Source organism: Mastigoproctus giganteus, chromosome 6 (assembly GCF_048544385.1).
Source record: "Mastigoproctus giganteus isolate SK-2022 chromosome 6, ASM4854438v1, whole genome shotgun sequence".
Taxonomy (NCBI): domain Eukaryota; kingdom Metazoa; phylum Arthropoda; class Arachnida; order Uropygi; family Thelyphonidae; genus Mastigoproctus; species Mastigoproctus giganteus.
The window spans coordinates 222,207,728-222,221,489 of NC_143580.1; the positions used below are offsets into that span (position 1 = coordinate 222,207,728).

The 13,762-nt window shown below is 34.9% G+C and overlaps 1 protein-coding gene across 4 annotated transcripts in view; it reads right to left on the reverse strand.

Annotated features, from left to right (window-relative positions):
* Positions 1–13,762, reverse strand: part of mbt (serine/threonine-protein kinase PAK mbt) — a 125,555-nt gene that overhangs the window by 12,587 nt on the left and 99,206 nt on the right. For all 4 annotated transcript variants that reach the window (XM_090375716.1, XM_090375717.1, XM_090375714.1 and 1 more), the window contains exons 5-8: positions 11,805–11,993; positions 10,145–10,278; positions 9,811–9,937; positions 3,636–3,761 (exon numbers count right to left, since the gene is read on the reverse strand). In XM_090375716.1, the coding sequence (XP_090231842.1) occupies positions 3,636–3,761; positions 9,811–9,937; positions 10,145–10,278; positions 11,805–11,993 (576 nt within the window). The remainder of the gene's footprint in view (positions 1–3,635; positions 3,762–9,810; positions 9,938–10,144; positions 10,279–11,804; positions 11,994–13,762) is intronic.

Here is a 13,762-nt window from a genome sequence, read left to right on the forward strand (position 1 = left end):
TTCAGCTTCATATGGAGGAATTGCATGTCGCTGCCTCTAATGAACACCTAATTATTTATTTATTTAATTACTTTATTATAATTTAATTTATGTTAAAATAATTCAATGATAGTATATATTTCGGCTTCATATGGAGGAATTGCAAGTTGCTGCCTCTAATGAATGCTTGATTATTTATTCATTTTATTATAATTTAACTTTCGTCAACATTTAATATAATTCAATAGTAATGGGTTGATATGCTAATTTAGCAACGCCTGTGTCGCCATCTATTTTCCTTTTTTTCTTCTATATAAGCTGATTCAGCTTACAGTATGTCAGTGGTGCGGCTCTGCTCTAGAGTGCTGTCTGTTCTATAGTTTATTTTTCGCTGCATAAGGACCACCGCCGTGCAAATCCTCTGCAGTGGTGGATCGATCGGAGGAGTGAGGGTAAATTGGTACTTCGATCTTTTCACCATGGCAACGATTTGTATGGCGATTGAAATGCAGCGATTCCATGACCATTATTGGCCTCGTGGTCCTCCGTTGATATGGGGCATGATGGTCAGTCTATATTTATTTTAATTTATTTTGATTTTGTTATCGTTTGGTAGTTCCTTTAACCCTCTTTTGGTGATATTTCACGTCTTTCGGAACTGGTACCTCTCGGGGGGGGGGGGGGGGTACCGATAAATTATTATATAATTGGCATTATCCTAAAATTTGTATAGTTTTTATTAATCGGATTTAAAACTCAAAATTATACAAGGGTTATCGGGCTACTATTATGTCTATTCTTTTTTTCGTTCGTTTGTTTATTTGGGTTATTTTTATGTTAATATTTGCTCTACAGTTTTTGCCATACTACTGGCTTATGTTTTATTTTATTTTATTTAAAATATTGGATATATATATATATATATATAGTAGTAATATATAACACTTGCAAAAAATAAGCAGAAAATGGAAAATAACAAAAGTTATAGTATGTCTAATGCTCCAAAACGTGCAGTGCAGCAGTAGAGGAACAAAAGGTATAAATGTGTGGTTTGTAGAATAAATAAATAAAGTGTGTGTGATAATGGAAATGAAAAGTTCACAAGGGGTGGCAGAACTAAGAGAAGTTTAAGGGATAGTAGAAAGTGGAAGTGAAGTAATGGTTAAACAGGTAAAAGAATTTGAAAAACCTAGTGAAAAAATGAACTGGGACTGAGGAAAAAAAAATAAAAAAAATACAAGTAAATAGATAAATAACACTATTCAGATAAATATAGTGTTATAAATAACACTATATTTTGGAGGGCAATTTTAGCAAGAGGTCGAATCAGGAGATGGCAAATATGCATAATCTGAATATAGTACATGAAAATATGATACATAGCCAGGAAATTCATCAGAGGGCTACTACTGACCATGTATCAAGCACTGTTTCCAAACTTGTCTGTAGTATTAGAAAAAGGGGGGGGGGGAATATGCAGCCTTTTATCATAATGCTAGTAGACAAGGTAGTCCCTACACAGTAAAAAATGTAAATTAAAATAAATATAAATATATAAAAATTTACAAAAGTGTAATGTGGAATATAATACAAATGTATGTGAAATGTAAGAAAAAGTATAGACAAACAAATGGTATACGGAATGGTAAATTCTGAGGGGCCCTATACCATTTGCTTGTCTATACTTTTTCTTACATTTCACATACATTTGTATTATATTCCACATTACACTTTTGTAAATTTGTATATATTTGTATTTATTTTAATTTACATTTTTTACACTGCGTAGGGACTACCTTGTCTACTAGTATTATCATAAAAAGCTGCATATTTCTTCCCCCTTTTCTAATACTACAGACAAGTTTGGAAAAGCAATGCTTGATACATGGTCAAGAGCAGTCCCCTAACGAATTTCCTGGCTATATATCACATTTTCATTACTATATTCAGATTATGCATATTTGCCATCCCCTGATTCAACCTCCTGCTAAAATTGCCCTCCCATATCTGAATATAGTGTTATTTATTTACTTGTATTTTTTTTTTTCCCCTCAGTCCCAGTTCATTTTTGCATTAGGTTTTTCAATTTCGTTTACCTGTTTAACCACTACTTCACTTCCACTTTCTACTAACCCTTAAACTTCTCTTAGTTCTGGCACCTTGTGGACTTATTATCACAGGCACTTTATTTATTCTACAAACCACACATTTTATATATATATATATATATACAGGGTGTTTCAGTTAAACGTTTCAGAACTTCTAAGAGGGGTAGGGTACATCCTGACAACTCGAAATCATACAGCAATGTGGGGTCGGAAATGCTTTCCTGAAGCGGTGTTGTACACAGAAGCACCATAAAGAAAAGAGACCGTAAGTGAGAAATCGTTTTAATAATACATGAAAAGAAGCAAAAGGTACATGGATTAAAGTAAGTGTTCGAAGTTTCTTCCAAGGGCTACCATGCACGCCTCACATCTCCGACGCATGGACATCCGAACATTCTGGAATACTCCAGGCGAATTTCGAATTTCTTCGGCAGCTACTGCGATTCTTGCAACCAGCTCCTCAGCATTGTCAACAGGGGTGTCATAAACTAGCGATTTCATATGACCCCAGAAATAAAAATCAAGACATGATAGGTCGGGTGACCAAGCAGGCCAACGCACAGGACAACCGCATCTGATCCACTGTTGACCAAATGTGACATCCAGGTAGTTACGAACATCTCCGCTATAATGGGCAGGGGCTCCATCGTGTTGGAACCCATTGTCTGTTGCGTCGATGCAGAAATCTGTTCATCTCTCAAAAGTTGTGGCAATACTTGCTGCAGAAAGATCAAGTAGATAGGTCCGGTTAGACGACACGGTAACAGGTAAGGTCCGATGAGGTGATCTCCCATAATACCAGCCCATTCATTGACCGAAAATCGAATCTGTGCTGCACGACGTCGCACGACGACTTCTGTGTACAACACCGCTTCAGGAAAGCATTTCCGACCCCACATTGCTATATGATTTCGAGTTGTCAGGATGTACCCTACCCCTCTTAGAAGTTCTGAAACGTTTAACTGAAACACCCTGTATATGTGTGTGTATATATATAAGTAAAATCCTAATCCGGATCATAAAGTAAAGGTTCACTATTTGTTGGTAACTAACTGCTAGGGTAACTCGTAACCCTAGCAGTTGGTTACCAACTCGTAACAGCTCCATATCCAGAAGAGAGCAAAATTGTTGAAAAAAAAAAAAAAAAAATTTGGCAAGTATTCCACAATCATGTCTTAAAATTACTAACTGAGGTAGCTCACAGTTGTCTACTTCTTGAATTATTAAAACATATAGACCATGTTTTAACTTCAGAGAAAACATACTATAATATCTTTTAAAAGAAAGTTAAAATTCGCAGACAAGATCAGCTGTCCTTGATGCACCAAAAGTGTCAAAGCTCACTGAAAACTAAGAATTCCAAATCCAAATTCTTACCAATGTTTCTTGGGAAGTGACCAACCACCATAAATAAAGCAGTCACAACCAGAATATTCTCTGAGATCTGATGATACCAGCAGGATAATAGTTATGTTCAATAAATTTCCACTTAAATATATGCAATATAATTATCAACGGAGTTCCTGGAATATTTAAAATATCAATTACCTCTGGCCCATATGGAAGTCTTGATATGACTTCAGGTGCCATCCAATATGGTGTTCCAACCAGAGACTTCCTCTTTGGCAAGTCAGGAGAAACTTGAGCACAGAAACCAAAATCTGATAATTTCACCTGGAGAGAAGGAAAAAAAAAAAAAAAACCTTAGATCAATTGCCATTTACTTCATAAATAAATGAAATTAGCTTAGAGTTAGTTTTAGGTTAGTGTCATAAAAATTCAATAAGTTTTAAAACTAGTCAAGTTTGAAACAAGGAGAGTACAATGAATTTAAAAATTTAAATATACAAAGTTTAACTCCCTCTCTTCAAATTTTTATGCAGACTTAACACGATTATTATGCATCTGAAATGTCCACGTCAGTGCCATATGGGCCAACACATTAACTAATGTCTCTCTATTATTTATATGTATTTATTTGTAAGTTAATAATAATAATGCACATTCCAAATAAGACACTATCTATAAAAATATTGCAGCTGAGTATGAGCACTGGTTGCTTTAAATCTTATTGAAACAACATGCATGTGCATGAAAAATAATTTGATAGTATGCCCCACTGTGCAATGATAACTGACAAAGCACTCCATATTCATATGCATGCAATATCAGAAATATGGCAGAAATAAAAGAAACTTAGACAACCAGTGGCAATGCTTTGTCCAATTTCTATATGACAAATATAATAAAGGCTACACCTACAGAAATTCACCACAAACCATATTAAAAACAGGACACAGTCATTCTCAAGATGAGCCAGGTGCAAGAAAAAGTTCATCTACAATAGGTGACAACATTATCAGCATCCAAGTCTTTAACCATTACAAGAGATGTGCCAAAAAATTGCCGCCAAACTCAAACTTCGGAAAACAATTTCCCATGGAATCTTTCACAACAATCTCATATACCAAAAGATGTAGTCACACCGAGTCTTCCAAACAACTCTCCTATCACCACAAAATCAAACTTATATTTGATGAATCTCATCCAATATAAGACAGCCAAAAATCTCATCCTTGATCACATTATCACTTGTGATGAAATGGATGCATCATGTCACCACAAAGGAAAAAATATGCTTACAACCTAGAAGCATCCATTATCACCACCAGCCAAATATTCAAGACTCAGTTCAGAAAATAATAATAATAAATGAATACATATTAAATAAATAATTATTATTATGACCAGTAGTTTTAGATGCATATGGTGTACTAACTTGATTTCCCGAGAATTCCCTTCCTCGTACTGCAAACGCATGCAAAGTCTTTCTTCGAATGGATGCCCTTTTGGCTATCTCATCAGGTGTGTTGCCTGTCTTTAGACCCTTTGTGCAGCCTTATAGCTTATAAAACGAGATTCAGCAATGAAACCAATTCCTCACAATGACAAAATTACAATTGTAGTATCTCCACCACATGCACTAGATTCATAGAAGATGAAATGGAATGTAATAATGGTGCAATTGGTGAAGACCTGAGAACTTCAGCCAATCCTGATGGAGATATCAGAACTGGAGTTGTTTACCTGAGATGAGTTGAATGTCTCATTCAAATTACCTTGGATAAAACCTCTTGCAATAATGGAAACTTAAAAGTTCCCATTATGCAAGATTATGTTCATCTAAAGGAGACATACTATAACATGAAGACACTAATCTAAGCAATTCAATACAGCACTCAACAATGGAATATCTGCAGAAATCTCAAATTCACTGGCATGTTAGTAGTAGTAATGGAGGCATGTGATGCAAGAAAGCAAGTGCTTATGCATCAGCCAAAAAAAAAAAAAAAAAAAAAAAAAAAAAATCGATTTCACACATCCATTCCCTCTAAAAGTTTGTCCAGTTCTTCCTTGAATTTATTTAAGCTACCAACTTGGGTTTAAAGCTGCCAAAGACAGCATAACACTCACAGTGGGGGAGGGTAACATAGTGGATTATAAACTTAAACCTTTAGTGGTTTATCACTCAGAAAACCCAAGAGCTTTTAAGGGCACTGACAAGGAATCACTTTCTGTACACTTCACAGCTAGTTCAAAAGCCTGGGTGACAATAACCATGTTCAAAGGATGGTTTCTAAATGTGTTTGTCACTGAAGTTGAAAAATATTTCTTACAAATGTCAGTGCCTTTTAAGATATTAATGCTCCTTGACAATGCTCCTAGTCATCCTCAATATCTAGATGATCTGCAATGTCAAGGTGGTATATTTCCCTCCAAATACAACAGCTTTGATTCAACCAATGGATCAGGGAGTTATCCAGGCATTCAGAGCTTATTATATACAGACAGCATTTTCCAAAGCTGTAAATGCAACAGAGCAAGGGAAATGGAGCTATGACAATTTTGGAACATTCTTGATGGCAGGGCCATGCAAACGGGGTATGCATATGATGTGCTACACCAGGGCATTCAATCTATGGGGCCCCAATTGAGGGGGCCATTAAAGTCTCAACCTAAATAAACGAGGCCCCTTATCTCCATATGCATCCAGGCCCCCCTAGTACCTTTTCATGGCCCTGCTTGATGGAATAGTAGTAGTAGTAGAGGCATTTGATGCAAGAAAGCAAGCTTATGTAGCATTAGGCAAAAAAAAAAAACACACAACCCATTTCACATCCATTCTTTCAAAAGTTTTAATAGTTTCTCTTTGATTTTAGCATTAGCATTAGTAGAGGCATTTGATGCAAGAAAGCAAGCTTATGCAGCATCAGCCAAAAAAAAAAAAAACCCACTTCCACTTCACCCCTCTGTTTGTTCAAAATACCTGTCCAGCTGAGCCTTAAACTTATTTAGGCTATCAACCTCCACCACAAGGGATGGAAGTCTGTTCCACCAACCAACCACCCGCTGGCTAAAGGCAAATTTCCGCACGTCTATCCTACATCTGTCTTTCCTCAATTTGAATTTATGCCCTCTCAGGTGATTATTCTGAGCTAGAGGAAGAATCCCATCAGCATTGAGCATGCTCAAACCATTCAAGGCTTTATACACCTCTATCAGATCACCTCGCTGGTGCCTAGTCTCCAGACACTAATTTGCAAAACTTAAGCCTTTCTTCGTAAGAGCACCCCTTTGTTCCATTCACTAATCTTGTTGCCCTTCTCTGTACTCGTTCCAGCAGCTCTACATCCTTCTTGAAATGAGGCCTCCAGACCTGTATACAGTACTCTAGGTGTGGTCAGGCCACACCTAGAGTACTGTATTATTTATAGTTTCTCCTTGATTTTATTTAAGCTATCGACTTCCACAATGGCAGATGGAAGTTTGTTTGTTCCAACAATCAACTATCCATTGGCTAAAGGCAAAAATCTGCACATCTATTCTACAACTGTCTTTCCTCAATTTGAATTTATGTCCCTCCCCCCCAGATTCGTAATCTGAGTAAGGGGAAGAATCTCATCAGAATTGCGTCTGCTCAACCCATTCAGGGCCCTTATACACCTCAATCAGATCACTTGCAGGTGTCTAGTTGCCAGACACTGCAATTTGCAGAACTTGAGCCTTTCTTGGTAAGGGACCTATTCGTTCCCCTCACCAATCTTGTTGCCCTTTTCTGCACTCGTTCAAGCAACTCTGCATCCTTCCTAAAATGAGGCCTCCAGACCTGTATGCAGTACTCAAAGTGTGGCCTGACCACTGCCTTATACAAGGGGATAATCAACTCCTTATCCCTACTAGCAAAATTCCTGTATATCATTAACAATACCCCATGAGCTGCTCTGGCAGCCTGTCTGCACTGCTCAGAAAATTTCATATCTGACTGCACAATTACTCCCAGGTCTTTTACATTTTCTACCACCCTAAGTGTAGTACCACACAGTTGGAACATTTCTCTGGGGCTACTTCTACCCATATAAGCAATATTTCAAGAGACTGGAATCTCATACAAGTTGTAACAACTTGTATGAGCATAGTTTAGAAAAAAATTCTAAAACACTAAAAACTTAACAACAAAGATGAGCTGATGTCTTCTGTTACCAAAGAAATAGACAAGCTTGTGGATGAATGAGGTGATGAACAGAAGACCTAGCCCAGTTGAACGTGCAAATAAGTTGAGGAGCAAGAGAGAGTCGAATCCATTGTGGAATCGAGGAAACCCGCGGAGCGGTTCAAATTAAAGGAAATGAGAGAAGCATTTCATAAAATTCAGGAAGGTCTCTCATGTTTGATGGAATGGATGAAAACACCAAACATTTTTTGAAAATAGAAAGAAAACTTCACGATTACTTATCAGCATATCACAAAATTTATCAAGAGAAAAAAAAAAAAAAAAAAAAACATGAAACAAATGAAGATCATATCTCACACTACCTCCCTGACCTCTAACTCAGCCTACAACACCCTGTGATTAAAGTATCTTATTAATGCTTCAGGTTCATTTTACCTTCAGTTTATCACCTGAAGTGTACAGACTGATTCATTGTGTGGTTTAGACCAATTTTCTTAAATTTGTATACTGTTTTTGATTCCCCTAGTAGCCTTTATAAAGCCTATATGCCATATGAAATACATATCAGTTTTTACAGTACAATAACATGCATTTTTTCTTCCTTTTATGTTTTCTTTTCTTGTGTGCCACTCTGGCTATTTCACCGCTGTCCCCTGATAAAGTTATAATTGTTATGGTATTTTTATTCATTCTTCTGTGGGTATTATACGGTTTTTGTAATTTTGACATATCAGGAATATTATAGGGCATAATAACACCTATAATAGCAATATTTTTTTAGTCATTCCCGAGTTACGTAAAAGTCAACTTAATTAAGAAGTCCTGGAATATATCTCTTACATATGGAGACAGACTGTAACATGGAACATTGTCCTGCTGATATAGGTATGGGCCTTCCCCAACATGCTGCTGCATGTATCTAGAACATCTACATAGACTTCAGCATTCATGGGTCTGTTCAAACAACCAATAGTCCCAGACCAATCATGAAAAACAGCACAAGACCATCATGCTGCGTCTGTCAAATTTCGTTGTTGGGATGATGCAGTCCAGCAGATAGCTTTCTCCAAGAATTCACCACACCTATACATGACTGTCAGACCGGTATACCACATACCGTGACTGATCACACTAAAGCTAGATGGCACGTGGCAACCCATATCATGCAGCATTCTTGCACATTGTAGTGCTGACATGTGTCCCAATCATCTTACTGAGGGCCTGCAAGTTGCAATAATGTCACCCTATATTCTGAGTGGATGATTCTTTGCAGGGCTCCTGTCAAATTCTGTCAGTTTCAGAGGTTTTCTGGGTCATTTAGCAATGGTTTCAGCACCAATCCATTTCCAGTTGTGCCACCAAGCATCACCCTAGAGATCTTTAGTGATGTTGAATTGTCATGTACAGACCAATTGATTATGTGACACCCTATTATCATTCCATGCTGGAAGTCTGTTGACTCCATCGTACATTCACAATCTTGCTGCTGTCTCCCCAAATGCCTATGAGCATATTTATAGTTGCATTTAACACATGATGCTTGGGTAGGATGTGACTAACTATCAGAAGAGTGGTGTCCATACATGAATGGTAGGGCACTGTAAATGCATATGAAGAATGCAAAGGTTTACATATAACTATATTTAAATTTTTTAAGTCAATTTTGTTTATGTAAAAAGTTCAATTTGAAACAGACAACAAACAGCAAGTATTTATTTGCTAATACTATATTTCCTGTAAAAATCATGTTTGCAAAATTAAGCCCAATTAAAAATGATTAATTTGAAGTTTGATTAATTCAAAATAATTTTTTCAGCTTCGAATTACCCAAATTCTACTGTATTTAAAAATATTTATAATATTATTTCAACTTTTATGTAAAAAAACGTCATCACTATGCTATTTCAGCATATATATTTATAACCATCAAACTTAATTTTCCTACTCTTAATTTAAAACAGCTATTTTCCTCTGAAAATATTACAAGTTTTGTTACAATTTATATAAATTTCAATGCATTTCAAATAATTATCAAAACAATAAAATCATAATTATTTACAACATAATTAGCAATTGGATAATCCTTAAAATAAATTAAAATGTTTGGGACAAAATGGTTTTGTAATTTCTTGTGTTTTGATAGCATTTAACACTATAAAATGCACATATATGCAAAAGTAACTTCAAATACCACAAAAAAAAAGTTCTTACTCTTCCATCACTGGCTAAAAGAATGGAGTCACTCTTGATGTCTCTATGAATAACACCCTGAGAGTGTAAGAATGCTAAAGCTTTTAAGCACTGTTTGCAGACTGTAGCTATTTGCTCTTCATCCATTCTGAAAAAACCAAGAAAATAAAAATACTGATTTATTGCATATGATTATTAACAATCAGATACATACAAGTGTGCATGTGCACGCACGCACACACACACACAAAATTGAAAATACAAAGACAGCACTTTTAAAAAATGCATCAACACCTCTAACAAAAACAGAAAATATTTAACTTACTACTTAAAAATATACGATGTTTTTACTCACCTTGCATGTGTAACTATGTCAGTGAGAGCACCACCCTCCAGAAATTCCATTACTACCCATAGTTCATTACCAACCAGGAAACTGTCATACATTTCTACAATATTTGGATGATGATAATCCCTCATAATCACAACCTACCACAAAAGAAAATCAATTTAACATTTTCCAAAAAATAAAATAGCAATAATTAAAATATATAATATTAGTTAGCAAAAGACTGTAAGATGCAAGGAAACTAGGCTTCCTTACATCTTAAGGACCATTTACTGCAACAGCAAAAAAAAAAAAAAAAAACTCACAGTACTTCCTTATTTTTGTCTCATTTCAATGTGAAAATTCCACTCCCATTCATTTTCTCATATTGCAATTCCCTTAGCAAGTGTAATTTTTGCTTTTGCCTGAAACTGAAATTTTGCAGTTTGTTGAACTGGTATACACGGTGAAATGTTTGAAAATAAGGTTTTATTACCAATTTTTGGTATCCTTAATTAGCACCCAGTAAAACTGCAGCCATTATCAATCCACTGCAGGATGGAAACTTTCTCAACGATTCATGTTGAGGGAAATGGACCATAATCTGCCAATGCTGGTCCAGTGTGGGTTGGCAGATGGACCGTATTTAGCAGTCAGGGGCTTAAACCCTAGTCTACTCAAAGAGCATGTGTTACTGCACTCCCACTCCTGACCACATCTTATTTCCAATTTTGCATCCTTAGGATGCAATACATGCCAGATTTTTTTGGAAATTCCATTTTATTTATTTATTTATTTATTTTTTTTTTTTATGTGATGCACATAGCCTAAGTATTCAGGAGTAATTTGTTATTTTCATTAGATAATACAATAACTCTTATCCCTGTAATCATCAAAGAATGACAGTCACTAACATTAACACAAAATCTTAATACATACTGCTAGATTGGTTCAGTGGGTATTTGCCTAAGAAATAGGCAAATACCCACTGGTCATGGGTTCAAAGATTGTCTTTGATATGGGTGTTAACAATTGTCCAACATTTAACGTGGAGGTATTAATAGTGTAGCATGACTTCAGCAATCAAATCACCATAAAACCAAAATACATATATTACTCTACTAGTACATTTATTGAATGTAGTAGTATGATAATACGCATAGTAGTAGTAGTACTATTATTGAATGTCTTGCAGTATGGATGATGTTATAAGTTTCATATACATAACAATGGCATACAGTCTAGGAAGCATGTAAAACAGAAAGAAATTTGTTTGAAAATTATTAATGAATATAATGCATAAATGCATTTTTTTTTTTATTTTTTAGTGTCAGGCTAGCCTATTTCCCCTCTGCCCTTGTATGGCCATTACCCATTTAAAAATATTCAAAAAGTAACAGATTTTCAGGTACTATTGTATTTTATTTATCAAACTAAAAAAAAGAAAAGAATAACCAATTCTTTTTGTTTTTATTTTTCTAAATATTCATTCCACATGCTTGGAATTATTACTAACATTCCACTCATGAGAGTGACATCTTTTAGAAGAACAGATTTGTTGCAAAATATCTATTCTTGTGCAGCAAACAAATTGTAATTATCAACCCTAACCAAAAAAAAAAAAAAAAAAAAACTTTTAATTTATATTAATCAGCAACTGAAATAAATAATGATTGGATATACAAACCTCATTAAATAAGAGCTCACGACGTTGCTGCTTATGGAGATCCATCTTTTTAACTGCAACCTGACGTCCCACTGATTTTTCAGTTGCAATACAAACAATTCCAGTTGAGCCTTCACCAATCTTAATAAAGTTTTCAAGATTTTCTCTAGGGTCGCCAGGACTTACAACCATTTGAAGAGCAGCACGGAACTGTAAAAGATTACCAAATTTCATTAAAAACATCAGTGTAACTTTAAAAATTTCTCAGCAAAAACATGAAACACCCAAATGGCTCAATGTTGAGGGTAAAAGTTATAAATAATAATAAAGAATGTGTAAATCTCTGTGATAATGATTGCAAGTTCGTGTCACTTCATGTACAATGCTAAATAGTTTGTATAATTTTATAATATCAGGGGACTCTCCCACATTTATTACTGAGTAAGCAGAAAGAAAAAGTCATTCATCATGGATGTTATTAAAAAGGAATAATTTTTTCCAATAATTTCAAATGCTAACAAAAAATATAATTATATATTTACAGCCCATTTTAATTATTGCATATCCTTTTCTTAATGAAAAATCTAGTCATACAAAAAATAAAATAACACTTTTTCTTTAATCGGTTTAATGAAATTATTAAAAATAAGCATTCAAAATTAGCAGCAAACTCTCCATCCAATTCTTAAATCATGCTACTATCATGCATTTTTTTTTTTTGGAGCAGCTTGAATTATTGATGTGCACTGGTTCAGTGCCACTTAATTTTCACAAGTGATGTTCTCGGCTATTCATAGCTGAGAAAGCTTAAGCAATGTGTTCTTTTTCCAATATTAACAGTTATGCCATGCCCAAAGGGAGGCCAGTTCAAACAAGAACAAATGTACATGCCCTAAGTAGCTGGAGCTGGAGGGGGGGTATTTTAAAAAAAATTATTTTTCAATAAAAAAAAAAAAAAAAAAAATGGATGGTTCACAGTTGTGTTCATAATAGATTATATATAGTCCATACTGTGAACAGATAATAAACAGATTATCATCCAAAAGTAAACATCTGACAAATGCCATGTCTGCATGGTGGGAAAGCAATATGACCACTTTTCAACGAGTTAAATTAACATAAAATAACAATCCTGCATAATAATAGATTCAAAATAGAAGAAATAGAGAATACACTTGAGGAGATAGCGGAATGGATCTTAACAGGACTGATGGTCATTGGTATGTTAAATTCATTAAAATAGGGGAAACTTTTATAGATCACAAACACATTAAGGACACAGATATGTTTCTGTTCTAACATTGTTTCTGTTATCAGCACTGATTCTAGATTGATATTTTCTCAATCATTCCATTATTTCCTCAAGCATGTGCATTCCACAATGTATTTTCATGCAGGATTGTTTTTTGTTAATTTAACTTCATAGTTTCTATGAAGTTAAATTACCATCTGTTATCTCATATCATACTTCATATATTTAATAGTTATTAAATCCAAATTAATTCAAACAGTATAAAAATAAAACAAAATAATTTTAAAATAACCTTAAACTATTTATAAAACAGCATGTAACTATCTGTAAAAATAAATTACCAGTCTACAAAAATAGTAGTAAGGCAGAAAATTAAATTTTAAAGATATGAATGTGAGTGGGAACTTATAGCTTCCAAAACAATGGGCGCCTCCGTAGCCAGGTGGAAAGGAGCAGCAGTGCTTAGCACACGCTTCTTGATTAGACTCGGGGTTCGAGCCCATCACCACCACCAAATACAGAGGATGCGGAAAGGTCAGGGAATGACCACCGCATATCCCGGAGCAATATGGCCTTAGTTGCTAATGCTCCTAAAAGCCAAACAAACAAACAACAATCCAAAACAATAGGTCTACTGCACTGAACACACACAAAAAAAATTAAAAAAATAACAGGATGTGGACAATACAATTCACATTGCAAAGATAAATGGAAATTCACAATAAAC